The sequence below is a fragment of the Cyprinus carpio genome, chromosome B10 (genome assembly GCF_018340385.1).
Source record: "Cyprinus carpio isolate SPL01 chromosome B10, ASM1834038v1, whole genome shotgun sequence".
NCBI classification, from domain to species: domain Eukaryota; kingdom Metazoa; phylum Chordata; class Actinopteri; order Cypriniformes; family Cyprinidae; genus Cyprinus; species Cyprinus carpio.
Genome location: NC_056606.1, coordinates 3,664,185 through 3,679,345, shown reverse-complemented (window position 1 = coordinate 3,679,345; position 15,161 = coordinate 3,664,185). Strand labels below are relative to the sequence as shown.

At 36.5% G+C, this 15,161-nt stretch overlaps 1 protein-coding gene across 1 annotated transcript in view; it reads left to right on the top strand.

Annotated features, from left to right (window-relative positions):
- Positions 1 to 15,161, top strand: part of LOC109045442 (A-kinase anchor protein 2-like) — an 88,825-nt gene that overhangs the window by 39,298 nt on the left and 34,366 nt on the right. The window contains 4 exon segments of the mRNA XM_042732153.1: positions 1,232 to 1,253; positions 1,773 to 1,874; positions 3,606 to 4,250; positions 10,875 to 10,957. Coding sequence (XP_042588087.1) covers positions 1,232 to 1,253; positions 1,773 to 1,874; positions 3,606 to 4,250; positions 10,875 to 10,957 — 852 coding nt within the window.

The following is a 15,161-nucleotide window of genomic DNA, read 5'->3' as shown; positions in this document are numbered from 1 at the left end:
TCACAATTAAAATGTCTGAACATCATTGCATTAGACAAAATATTAAAGCAAGTGGCATTAAGCGTAATAGAAGATACACATGTTACTCTCTGAAACCAGAAGATCTCACGGCAATTGTACCTATTTTACATGGCTAATTCGTACGAATTCGTACACACACTCGTACAATTCATACGATTTTTGCCAAATCGTACGTATTTTACGAGTTGCACATTCGTATGAATTTGTACGAATTACCTACACCAAACCCCACCCCTAAACCTACCCGTCACTGGGGTCTAGGCAAATCGTATTAAAGCGTACGAGTGAGGTCGTACAAAGTGCGTTCAAGTCCTCTTTTCAAGTTCATGTTTATGAGCCTCAAATCAATGATGAAACACATGTTACTCTGCTGAGTGAACTTGAGGGTTACTAATAGTGCGTTCAAGTCCACTTTTCAAGTTCATGTTTATGAGTTGGAAAATCATAATTATGATGTCAATTGTGTCAAAATCATTTCGGTTGCATTATAAGATGGTGGTGTACCTTCTATATAAAACTATAAGAAAGACTCTACTTCTACAAAATGACAAAGAATGTGCATCAAGCGTTTTTTAATATTTAAATCAATTTATGAAGTCACTGTAAAATGAATTATATATTTTATCATAATTTTACAAAATTTGCTTGCTGTGACTAGTTTTGTTGTAAATGAAAAAATTTTAATTTCAACAAATTTACCATCAACTACAGACACTTCATCCATTGCATTGCATTCTTACTGACTCGAGGCTAGAAGAAAATACAATCTTTCCGACATCCACTAAAAATCACCTTGACACCAGTTATTTCCAACATGACTGAGAAAAGTTCTAATTATTTCTTATTTGTTCACAGTAACCACTTCTAGAGTTTGGTATTTTGTTGTCTAACATTATGACATGCAGACATTTTTAATTGTGACTTAAATTTAAAGTGTGTATTTATTTATTTATTTATTTATATGCAATAGCACTTTGGGAACCATTCTGGAAACCTGTTGGAAAACAGTAATTATTTTTGCAATGCTATTTGGTAAAAAACAGTAACGCAGAAATTACACACTTCAGCTTTAAGGCTCTTCATGATTTAACAGTAATTCAGCAATTTAAGAAACATTAAGGATGAGAATGTAAGAAAGCAAAAGCATGTTACAGTAGTTCAACGTCATCTTTTGTAATCACACTGCTTCTGTTTTTTTTTCTATCTACAGAGTCTTCAGAATCGAGATGGAGGTATGGAAGTCATATACACCGGTATTAACATTTTTGTCTGAATACACATAGACATTCAGACCAAGTTCATGGTCATTTCTGTAGTCCATCGGCTGTTAAGTATGGGTCACCATACTTGGCTGTATGTCACGTCACTTACTTCCAAGGTAGCAGCGCAATGGTAGACAGTCACTCAAACATACATGCTGTCTGCAACTTTAGCCTCTGGGACCATTTCCCTCTTGCCTCAGCTAGACTATTGAACTCCACACATACGCCAGTGACTCTGCACTTTGTTTACCCTGATCCACCTATTCACAGGGAATCCCTGTAACCCAGAGCCGACCATTGTTTTGCTCTAATTCACTCGCGTTGCTTTTGCTGTCTAAGCAATGAGCTGCTTCACGGAAAAAAAGAAAATAAATTTAGAAAGCAAAACACAGTAAAGTATGCTGGGATTGGAAGGGGAGGGAGAAAATACAGTGGGCTTTTGAACGCAGGAATCTAGTTTTAGTTTCTCTTCTGCTCTCCACTGGACAGATGCGGTGAATTACAACTGCTCACAGATCCTGGACCTCCCAGAACTGAACTCCCAAACTCCCGTCTCAGCTTCAGGGGATCAGCAACCGCCAAGAAAATCTGGTAGGTGCTTGTTGGGCATGTGGGAGGGGCTGGGCTGGTCTCGGGTTTGGGCCGAGGCCAAAAGAGGGTACGGTAATGTAGATTACAGATGGAGCAGTTACTCACCGCAGCGCATTTGTGTGAACCAACGGTCAACCTGGTGTGATTTGCAATCTATGCACAGTAGGGTAACTGGTCACCAGCATCTCAAAGGCTTAAACTGAATAAACACTGAGGCCTTTGGACAGCTGTGAACCCTGCTTTTGTAGAGCAGGTGCTAATGACCATTTCAGAGAGAAAGCTCGGCTTACAACAGACCTGTGATGTGATAAACTCCTCCGCCGTAAATGTTTATTGCATGTCTAGATCATGTCTCACTGTAGAAATGGTATGGAAATGAATAGAAAAATGTTGCAGATCTATACAAAAAAAGCAAGGCATCAGCAAAAATCTTTGAGATCGATTTCTTTATTTCTTATATATAAATGGTTTAATCTCACAAATTAGATTTTATATTGGAAATACAGCTAATAGTTACTATATAAAAATATTTATTGAACCCCACTGGCCTGTCAATAGGCAAATGTTATTAGTTTGGCATAATAGGAAAATGTACAATGCTGTAAATGCACAAACAACAGCACAAGTGTGATTTTATTGGACACACAGCTTTTGATGTCAAAAACTGAAGATTTAGTATTTTTTACTCCTACAATGCCTATACCATAAAAATGCTTTTAAAAAGAGTATTTGTTATGAAAAGAATATACTTAAGTGAAAATTGAATGTAATGTTTTCAGACACTTAACTGCATGTTAATTGCAATTAAATGAAAATGTATTACTTAAATTTATAATAAATGCAAATAGCTTAATGTTGGTGGGCTGTTTTTGACCCACTTAGTAGGATTAAGTAAATATTCAATTAAAAAATTTGCAATTTCACAATTCTATTGTCTGCAAGTGCACTGATAAGCATTTATGATAAACTAAAATGTACTTCGATATAATTTCTGCTGAAACTTATATGAAATATATTAGTAATACACATTTGTAAAGATGAACTAGAAATTTAGTACATTTAAAATACTGTATATTAACTTATTTTATATTGTATTATCTGCAAGTACAATTTTTTTTTAAAATCTGTTTTTAATTTTTGAAGATTTGCTACTTCATGTGCACATGCAAAATTAATAAATGCAGTTATTTTTCAAAAGGGTATTTTTTTAGCTGTCTTACTATGCACAATTTTATGGTTAGTTGCATTTTCATTATTTTCATTAGTATTGTTTGTTTTTTTGTTTTTTTCTTCCCTTCAACCTATTTTTAGGTTGCAGGCCTCCACTTTAGAACCACTGGTTTAGATTAATCAAATTAGCTGCCTCAGAAATAGCTCTGGGTGTTTTTGTATTTTACCAAGCAGTTTTATTTTTCAATGGAAACTGTTATCAATAACTAAATAGTGTATTTCCATAAAATCAATAAAAAAATCTTACATCAGCATACAGTGGTCGTCAACTAAGCTTACATCAGCATACAGTGGTTACTGGCAACAGCGTAATAACAGTGCAAAGGGTTGGTTGAATTAGTTTTTTTTTGGCTCTGATTTTAATGCCAATTTATGAGACTGTACAAATATTGCATGGACGTAGTGACATCACTGATTAATAACAAGCATGTCACATTTCAGTAATGCATGATAGGTCACCCTGAGTAGACATTAACCCACAATCATCTGCACTCTTCCCAGCATTATACGCCATGGAGATCAGTGTTGAGAAGGACCGGAAAACAGGTGCCACCAAGATCCTCTCGGCCTCAGCGGTCAACCCGAGGGATGCTCACCAGCGGGGCGTCAAAGTCTACGATGATGGCCGCAAAGTGATCTACGAGGTGGGTTCTGGGGGATCCACTACACTGGAGAACGGCACACACCCCTGGAGTCCCAGCGAGGTGGACGAGCTCATGCAGCAAGTTGGCCAGTCCCAACCACGACGCGACGGAGCCCGGGTCACTGTCACACCAGCTGAGCCCCAGCCAACAGGAGGACAGCTGAGCTCCAAGGAAGACAAAAGGAAAGGCGAGGTCACGGAGGTCACGGACCCTCCACAAGCCTCCACCGACAAACCAGTGACCATGATCTTCATGGGCTACCACAGCGTCCAGGATGAGGAGGAATCCAAGAAGCTGCTTGGCTTCGATGGCACCATCAAGGCAGAGATCGTCCTCATCGACGAGGATGATGAGAAATCTCTTCGGGAGAAGACCGTCACTGATATCTCCACCATCGACGGCAACGCCGCAGACCTCGTGTCGGGCCGGCCTCCGTCTGATACCACTGAACTGTCTTCAGAAGGCAAAGATGAAAGCTCGACCAAGGAACTGCCACCCACAGGTACTGAAAAGAAAAAACGCTGCCAGTGCTGTGCTGTCATGTGACCTTTCTCCCGCAACTTCTCTTTCCTGGAGCACATTCACCAAGGCTCTGCCTTCCTTAAAAACAAATCTCACCCTGTTACTAACAGCACCTCCACCTCTGTGACGTAAGAGAAGTTCGCCTCTCACACTTTCTGACCTGTATTCCACAGATCGTCTGGTTCTCTTGATGTAAGGTTGTACGATTCGGAGGGAACATCTTTAGGAGAAGATCTGCTGGCCGATAGTAAAACATACACTCTTAAAAATGAAAGTTCTTTGTTGGAACCTTAACATCCATGGAAACTTTCCATTGTACAAAAGGTTCTTAGAAATCTTAAAATGTTCTTCACAAAAAGAAAAATGGTTCTTTTAAGAACTTTAAGAGGAAGAACCCAAAACGGTCCTTCAGTGGCATCACTGCGAAAACCCTCTTTTGGAACCATAATTTTTAAGAGTGTCTGTGAAAAGTTTGTACCTTTTATTATTATCCTTTATTTAATTATTCTTTGAGATGGAATATAAATGAAAAAGCCAAAAAATAATATGTAAATGAACAACAAAATCAATAGAAGACTTCAACTTATGTAGTTGTCCAATATAAGGTTAGATGATTTCATAGAAATTCTTACAATGGTGTAGCATAGATTACAAAGATATGGTCCATAAATGTCCATCCCATTTGATATTTCATACAATATGGAAACAAAAAGTAGATCCATGCAATATAAGGATGTTTGGCCATGTTGTGCAGTAGCCTCACAAAGCCTTCAAATTACCATAAATGTTGGTTGTCCAAGATACTTTTGTTTACAGATCCAGATTTATTTTTCCCAACAAAAATGGATACAATGTACGTACAGTATGCTCACTTCATTACACAAACTGATTTACTGAAAGACATTTGCCCTTCTGTGCCTCTGTATCCTCATATATAATAGAATTTTTTATGTTTTAAGCAGCAAAAAGAAGCTGTAAATCAGATCAGCTGGATAATTCATAGAGCTGCTCAGAATCAGCTCAGCACTGCCATGTGTGCGAATACACATCTTAGAGAATGAAAAGCACTGGTGTGACTCTAGATTACATGCACTACGGAGGTAAACAAGGTGCTAAATATATTTGGACCTATTTGCTATTTAGCTGAAAATGCAGTGCACAATTTGTACAAATATTGTACCAGCAAACCAATCTTTATTTAGAATTATTAACTGACACTCAAATTCAAACCATGCGTCATCTTAGGCATTTCTTAACTTTGATGTTAAATAACAAATATTTTGTGAGAGAAAAATATTAAGAATGATATTAAGAATCTGTGTTCAAAGAAACGTTACTATTGTACATGAATAGTCCACTAGTGCTTATTATCCATAATCAAATATGAAGTCATAGAGATTACGGCTGCATATGTATAATATGCCTGTAGATAAAAGTATGTACATATATTACACTCAAAATGAGTGTTTAATCCACATTTATGTTAAAATCTGAAAGTTTTTTTCTATATATGCACATTGTTTGCATATGCACACTTCAATACCAAACCGATAAATCCCAAGACTTCTCGGTGTGGTCATAAAAGACATATCTAAAGGACATATTTCTGAGTAAATTCTTCTCCTTTAACTAATACCAGCTGCCTTGCTGTTTCTCTATTCATTTTTCTAACTCTTGCCGCATTACAGAAGAACTTGTTTTAGTGCCATAATACATCATTTTTGTACAAATGATGCTCAGACGGGGAAATTAAAAGCCAGCTTACCTTAGATTCACAATGAACAAAGATATTAAAAATGAAATTAGAAGTTATCTGCCCTTCCAGTCATAACTTAAAACATGAATTACATTTCACCCAAACTTAATTGAAGATAAACCTAGAAAAAAAAAAAAAGCTTTCATTAGTGTAAGTATAATTATGCATGTACAAATCATTTCATTCAAAAAAAATTTTTCACATTTAGGGATTTTTTACAAGACCTTACCTTTTTTGACAATTGTTTTTAGAATAAAAACTGTAGTTAAAACAGTAATAGCCAAAATAATAAGGTTAAATATGCAGACCTAGTTCATGTATAATGGCCAATGGCATTCATTATGCTTTGACATGCCACACGGAACTTATTGGAAATTTTTGTTTTTGTTTTTGCCATAAGAGTGTGCGATGTCATGTATGAAGGTCCTACCTGAAATGATTCTGTAATCAGTGCCAAAACAAACTCAAAGTTCACCTTTTCAGTCTTAAAGACCCCATGAAATTGTTTTAGGAGTAGTTTCCTTTCATGAGTTGACATATTTCCTACTGAAACAGGAAGTTAGCTGATGTCACAGCCCACCAATCCCAAAGAGTTGGGTCTTGCTGGTTAGTTTTGGCTCTTAGCCCCTAATGATGCTGTAACTGCACCATCAACTCCATCTCATGAGGAAACTATTTTACGACTTAGTGATTATGCATAACTTTATACATTCTGATTCATACGAAAATTAATTAGGGAAATGTATTTATTAGAGGAACAAAAAACAGATCATACGAAAACATACAAATAAGACATGAGTACAACCTTACATGTACTTATTTCTGTCAAATTGCAAACATATATAATAGAATTGAATTCTCATTAGACTGTATTGAATTTTCCATGCAGACGTCAATTAATTTGTCATTTCGCACAAAAAAATATATATATATCAGACCTGAATTCCCATGAGCAAAGATGGCAGGTTGCATACTTCATAACATGCGTCAACCGAGTAACTACCATTTATGTAAATGGTAACAGATAGCTCAAGTATGATTGAGCAGAACCTTTATGTGCTACATGCTATTGAAGGTGGTATTTAGGCAGATTTTACCGGGCAGAAACTTGTTTAATTAAAATCCATTTGTCTGGAAAATGTTTGTTTTTTAAACCTTTAGTAGTACACTAGCATAGATGGCCATGAAGCTAACAAGCTATGAAGCTTTATTATTATTCATGGGGTCTTTCAGGTTGAGCATTTCATGTTTGAATCTGTTTGCACAATGTAGGAATACCAGCTCCATAAAACATTAATGCTCCCACAGTAAAGCTAGTGTCGGTGTTGTCTATCAGGATCTTTCAACCTCAAACTGCCAAACAGCTCTAATTCAGTTCTGGACTTTAATATGGTGGTGTGGCTCCCATATGAGCTCTGATCTGCAGTGAAGTTACTGCTGTGCTTCTTCATTGAGATTTTGCTGTATTTTTGTAATCCTGAAGTTTCATTTTTAATTGTTCCACTTTGCTTATACCTTTTTTAATGATGATAACATTCTCTTTCTGTATCATCTCATTCTTGTTTCTCTCTCTCACACACTCTCTCCAGTATGGACTGCCAGCAGCGCCGCTGTAACAATCGCTTTAAGTTATTTATTTTTCCTTTGTATGGTACACTTAGTCCAATAAACAGCATATTTTTCCAACGTGCCTACCCTCCTGTGTCTGTGCTATGGTTCTTTCTCTAACTAATTTCTCATCATCGGGACACTACTAGCACTTTCCCTATCCATAATCTCATCCCTCACCCGTTTCTGGGCAGCACTAACTCCAGCAGGGTCTGTCTTGAGCTCGTCTCTCCAGATGTGAATGAGATATGCTGATGTGTCTGCCCCGCTTCACAGATTGCATGAACAGCAAGTTAACCCTCACCAAATCTGTTCCCTCGCTCACAATTAAAGGCTGACGCCCACTGAGGAGATCTGAGTTTGCTAAATCAATGAGAAAGTCAAAATATCGTCATTTTTACAAATCAATAATGTAAAGTTCAAATAGTTTCAATAAAAAAAAACATAAATATATTTCTCTTGGTTTCCAGAAAAAAAAACATATATAGACCTTGATAAAACAAGATAAATTTACCTGCAAAAAAAAAATAAAAAAGAATTGTTTACAATATACACTAACATTTGAAAGTCTGTGGTTTTCTCTCTCTCTCTCTCTCACTCTCTCTATGCACCAGGGCACAGTATTACAAAAATAAAAACAGTAATATTGTTTCATTTTTAAAAGGCAAAAGTCTTTATTGTCACTTTTGATCAGTTTAGCAAATCATTGCTGAATAAATCTATTAATTTCTTAAAAAATACAAATATTAATTAGGCTTATATTCTCTAAAACAATCAGTAATGATCTCGCTTATCAGGAAAAGTTTTCTTGTTTCAAGCCTGTTTACATGTTTTTACTGGAAACCTGAGTTGATTCTGACATTCTCTAATAAGTACCAAAATTCATAGAATACACCAATATTGGTTGAAATTACACATTTTAATTATATGTACATAATATTTACTAATTCAAACATATTTATAATCATAATTTAATCTCCATTATAGCTTGATTACTCTTGATAATCTCAAAGATTGCTAAATATCAGCCAGGTAAACCTGATCAAGACCATAATCACTGCTCAAAAAGTGATAGTTCACCCCAAAAGAAAAACTCACCCTCCACTTGTTCAAAACCTTCTTGAACACAAAGAAGATATTTTGAAGAATGTTAGTAATCAAGCAGTTGCCGGCAGCCATTGACTTCCATAGTATGGGGTGGGGGGGGAGTCAATGGCTCCGAGCTGTTGTCTGGTTACCAACATTGACAGAATGCTTTTTTTGGTTGGATGAACTGTACCTTTAAGGACAGTACTGACAGTCATTCCTCATAACCCCTAAACTAAAGTCGTTATACTTGCTTCTTAACTGTCTAGAATACACAAAATGCATACTTACTAATGTGTCTTAATATCTTCCTATGTTTCCTATAACATACTGAACACTATATACACTATATATGTATATATTGTGGTTTTTTTTTTTTTTTTTTTTTTTGTGGCAGGGTTGTGCGACCAAACTATACTTCCATCATTCATGAAAATAACAGAAAACACAGATAAAGCATCAGCTACATGCTTAAAGTGAATCTTTAATATGTTTCATTAGTGCAAAGCTTCCTAGGTAATAGAAATAAGACCAGTATAAATATATATAGAATATTAAGTTGTAATTGCAATTTCTGAACTCATAGGTACAAACCTCCCAGGAAGATCTGAGAGCATCATTAAAGCCTTTCAAAATAATGACTTAATGTGTTATTAGTCAGGGAGCCTCCCAAAAATAAAATAAAACAGCACAGCTGCATTGGGCTCTTATCATCCTCTCCTCATTTACATAAACCATTCCAGTGACAAATGCCTTTTTTTACAAGATCCTTCTTCTTTAAAAAAAAATAAAAAAAAAAAAACAGAATGCAAGCAGTTGTCTCGAAGCAGACTTACACTATATGAAACACAGAGCTATAAAGACATGAAATATGAGATATGACCTTTAAAAATACAGTTAAAGATATTTAGATGTATAGAGCCCATCAATTGTCCCGAGTGGCAAAAATGGACCTTGAAATTGAGCCACTGTGGAAAATTACTCTCATGTGCAGAGCATGCAAGCAAGTCAAAGAGTTTAGAGGACCTGCAGCTTTACTGCTCAAGACAAACCAGGGACTCACACAGCAACAAAAGTTTACAATCAACTGGTTATACACAATATACATCCTGCACATTCTTCAGTGACTACACTGTAAAACGTGATCATTTGCAATTGGTACCTTTATCTTTAGAGCTATTTTAAATTTCATTTTTGTTGTTATTAATTATGTTGTCATTAATTATTATTTACTTTATATTTTTTTACTTGAATAAAGCAAGTGAGTTAGTTAATTAGATGTTATTTTTATTCAGTGCAGTAAACATATAAAGCAGAATTGTATGTAATAAACAAGAAAGACATTATTAAACTTACCAGCTGCAGGGAATCATATCACCAGTGTAATGGACAGATCTTCCTGTACTGTATAAACTCTCTAACCTGATTACAAACAGGCTTTGAGAGAACGTACTAGAACACACATTATCTATCAAACACCATTCACAGCTATTTATCAAAGCTCTTGTGTGAGAGAGTATGTTTTCACTCTCACATATAGCATTAAATTAATATTATTTCAACCCCAAAAAAAGGAAATTCTGTGTGTGTGTGTGTGTGTGTGTGTGTGTGTGTGTGTGTGTGTGTGTGTGTGTGTGTGTGTGTGTGTGTGTGTGTGAGGTAGGCACACGGTGAGATGGCATATTTAGCATTTTACACCCACCACACTATCTTGACCTTTGACCCCTAAGGCTGTGTGTGGGCTGCACCGCTGACCTTCCTCCTCTTAAATATTTTATCTGATATGAATAATAACCTCAAATTACTTCTATTACACACAAATAACCATAATTACACATTTGCCATTAAGAATCTGGCAGATGCAGTGCCACGACACAGCGATGAAATATTATTTCATGTTTATATTTAGTACAGTATCAACAAAGTCAAGAAACAAACATCCATCAGATTTTCATTGAAATAACTCACTCAACAAGTTATTACTGTGTTGACAACATTACTGTGAAGTACAGCTTTCTGTTGATATCTAGCATGATTCTAACTGGTAGGCGTACAGTAAATCTATGTATGAGGCTGTTTTAATCCAGAATCCAGACGGTTTAATGTTTGAGGTTGTGATAATGTAGTGATTGGTTTGTTGATGTTTTGTTGCAGGCGGGGAGAAGGCACGTTCAGTGCTGCTGACGCCAGAGAACGGACTGTATCCTACAGCCGCGGCACGATCTGCTGACCCTCTGGTAAGACTATGGTGATCATTTTCACAGGGCCACCTGTATTATATTATTACACTACATTTCAATATGTCTGAGGTGATTTATTATGTGACTGTAATCTTCCATCACCGGTGACAGGAAACAATTCTGGAACGTCATTTCCATGCAAGATCTTTTAAACCCATTAGTATATAGCAGGATACCAGTGGGTTTGTTTCCTACCTTATTAATCTGCCATATTTATAACTTGAGTGCACTGTTAAATTTATTAGTCAGAAGTTATGTGGGTACCTGTAAGCCGGACAATCTGTTCCTACTTAATAAAAGCATTGTGTGTCTCTACATTAAATTATTTCATTTTGAAGAATTGCTTGTACATTGGGGGGGGGGGGGGGGTCTTCTCAGCTGTTTTCTGGGAGTAATTAAGAGATTATGAAAAATGTATGAACTTTATGAATTGTGTGACAATGTTCAGTGGTTCTCCAAGTTTTTGACTCCAAGGTGACCTTTGGTCAAGACAATATTCAAAAACTCTCAAATATCTAGGCTCATATGTACCGCTGGTTTGTTTGTTTGTTTGTTTGTTCAAATTACTTCAAAAATTTAAATATAAAAAATAATAAATCAAAAAAAAATTTTAAGACAAAGTACTTCCAGCATTTTCAAATATGAATGCATAAATCAAAATATAATGCATATTCTTTCTATTTGACGTTTATTACTAGTACTGAATGTTAAACATAATGGGTGTGTCTCATGAAAACACGCAGGTCATATTTCACCTCAAAACCAAACTAAAGAAAATTATGAATTATAGGCTATTTTGATTGGAATCATATGGAAGCCCATTTCTGCCATGTAAGAAAAAAAATCATGCCTTAAAAAGTCACAATTATGACTATGAGTGTGAATCATAATTATGAGATAAAAAGTTGAAATTACTTAATGACTTCATAAACACATTGGTCACATAGTGGTCTATAATGATAAATGGGACATTCTGAAACAAGTTAATTTGGCAGTTTCGGGGACCAAGTTCAATACACACCTTATTAATAAAGCATATACTACATATTTACAGACAAGTGGAATATAGCCCAGAATATAAACGCAATGCGCTGAGTTGCATGTTAGGCATTTTCTTGGGGTAGAACATGAAATAAATAAATTAACATTTATTAACATTAATATTTTTTTTGCACTGTGACATTATTTTTATGATATTTTTTCTCAGTGATTATTTTCATTATTTTTTCACTACTGTAATACTGTCATGATTCACTGCCGGAAGGAACGCAGGAGACGTGGAGAAGCGTTAAAAAGTCTTTTAATGAACAACCACAAAATCAAGGGCAAAATCCACAACAGGAACGAGGAATGACACACGAACATACTGTGACCTGTAGACCCGACAGAGACAGACTGCACAGACTAGGACTTAAAAACATGGGTAACAAGCTTAATTAACTAGACACACCTGGATTACATGAACACAATCAGACAAGGGAGAAGCAGAGCACATGAGGAGGGAAAACACACACAAAAGAGTCAGTGGGCATGACAAATACAGTCAGTTTTTAATGTCATGCAGTGATTTATCATGTGTATTTGTTAGTTATCAAGTTATCGAGTATTTATTTATGTGTTTGTTTGTTGGTTGCTTGCTTGCTTGCTTGGATTGATTGATTGATTGATTGATTGATTGATTGATTGATTGATTGATTGATTGATTGATTGACATGTTCTTGTCAAGTTTTGTGAGATTCCCCATCATGCCTTTTGCTAATAACCAATTGCTTAATGTTATTATATTGCTTTACTGTATTCTTTTAATTCACGAGTCTTTGATGTGTCACTGAGAAGGAGGTATGTTGATTATCCAGACATGCATGATGAAGACATTCTTCAGATTCCTTGAAGTCTTTTAACTTTTCCTCTAATGAGTCCACAGCGGGACATTGTAGCACAACTTAATTGTTCTAGAGAATGTGAAAAAAATGCATGGGCTTTCAATATTTCACTGTTGGCCCCCTGCTTTTTGTTTGCCAGAGTGGAAACAAAGGCAGGATGGGAACAAGATTGAATAGGCGAGCTGTAACCCGAGCACAGCGCTCAACTCATTGTGACCAGTTCCTGATTGCACTAGAACGAGAGAGAAACGTCCATGCAGCTCCAGTGCTGCTCTGCTCATTCATTATTCAGCGAGAGCGTGCTGAGCGCGAGAGAAAGAGAGAGACAGTAGAGAGAGACAGTAGAGAGAAAGAGAGAGACAGTAGAGAGAGACAGTAGAGAGAGAGAGAGAGAGAGAGAGACGCGCAGACAGAGATCAGACAACAGCACAAGCGCCCGATGCGTTAAAGCGCTCAATGTCAAAGTTGCTGCAGCATCCGAGAGCGATGCACTGACGTATTTACATCGCACTGACTGGCACAGTGACAGGTTCATCTTACAATCTACAGCTGAGGAACTGATAGTCACTAGATGCTGTTCACTGATGAGAGGTAACCTTCTTTTTTATATCGTTAAGAACATGTGCATCATACCATGATACAGAGACCATTCAGATAGACGTTATAAACCTTATGCATCTTTTGTCTAAATATTAATCTGAGATATGAAAGAGGCAGCTGCAATGGTCCCGATGTCCCTTGAAGCGTTTCACTGCATGTGTCCCGGCGCAGGTGACCTCTTCTTTAATTGCATGCAAGATCGCACCTGGTATACTGTAGAGGGGAATATCAGTCTTGTGCGAATAAAGTACAGGTGAAACGGCTAGAAAATCCATGCATTCCTGTTCAAAGAACACAGAAAGTTGTGCATGCTAAATAAGATCTGTATTGCATTGCAATTCTGTTGCAGCTGACCTTGCATATTGCAGTTTAGCATCAGTTTGCATGGCAGAGACTGTAGTTGAGATGCTGTTAACAGACTGATGGGAGTGTATTGATTATAATGTCATTTGAAGGATTCTCAGAAATGCATGCTTGTTATCTAACCATTATTAGTAATAGTTTTTCTCTGAATGGGCCCCTGGGTATTTTAATATGTGTTAATCTGCTCATGTTGTGTATGGAATACAAAGTGAAGTGAGGAGAAGCAGCTCGTATGCACATTCTTATTTGGCCAGCATTCCTGAGGCACTGTGATCCATGAGCAAAGCTTGCGGTGCGCCACAGGCTAGCACAGATGTCCACTGATTCTGATTTGTTTTGTGAAAAAGTTTTAGAAAAACAAGAGAATAACAGACATTGCCAAGCCGTGTGAACACAGCAGCTTTTGATTTCAAAATCTATCAACAGAAAGCTGACATGACATCACTTGCACATAAATGGGTCCTCTGCAGTGAATGGGTGCCGTCAGAATGAGAGTCCAAACAGATGATTAAAAGAGCCTAGTCTCATGAAAATACGTATAAATAGCAGATTTGTTTTATTTTTATTTCATTTTATTTTTGTATTTTGCGTGCTATTTATACGCAGAAATTGACATTGGTGTGCATACGATGCACACGTGTTTGACGTGCATATAATACACAGTTTTTGTATGCTTTGATCCATACCGCTCCAGTCCATCAATTAACATCTTGAGGAGAGAAAAGCTGTTTGTTTATAATAAAAAAGAAAAACCAGACATTTGAAACTTTGTTGCTAAAAAACGAATCTTCTATCCATAATATTGCTTTCTCCAGTGAAAAAGTGGTCTGGTCTGAATCAGGAGAAAAATTTGCGCAGATTGAGCACAAGCCAAAACAGCTCTAAACAAATATGTGGATGGATTTTTATGTGAGAGACAACAGGAGATGGGTTCAGTGAAGCAAGCAACATTATGGATTACGGACTCTATTTTATCCAGAAGTGATGGTTGGAAGTCTTAATGATGGATTTTTTTCTTACAAACACGTAGCTTTTGGTTCACAAGACGTGGTGTGGATAACTTGTGGATTATTGTTGTGTTTTTATCAGCTGTTTGGAGCTGACACAGATTTAAGATGCATAGAGTCCAAGATATAAAAGTTGATGTTATTTCTACCAATCCACTACTGACACTTAACAGCAGATAATTTCCCTTTAAGCTGTGACCTTCACTTTCAACAATCACACCAGGTCAACTCACTTAATACTTACTGAATGGGAACAGAGGAAAGACACACTCATTTAACCTCTTCTTCGAGATGAGGTTAGACAAATATGACCTGAAAAACCATATCCTGAAACATCCAGCCATCACT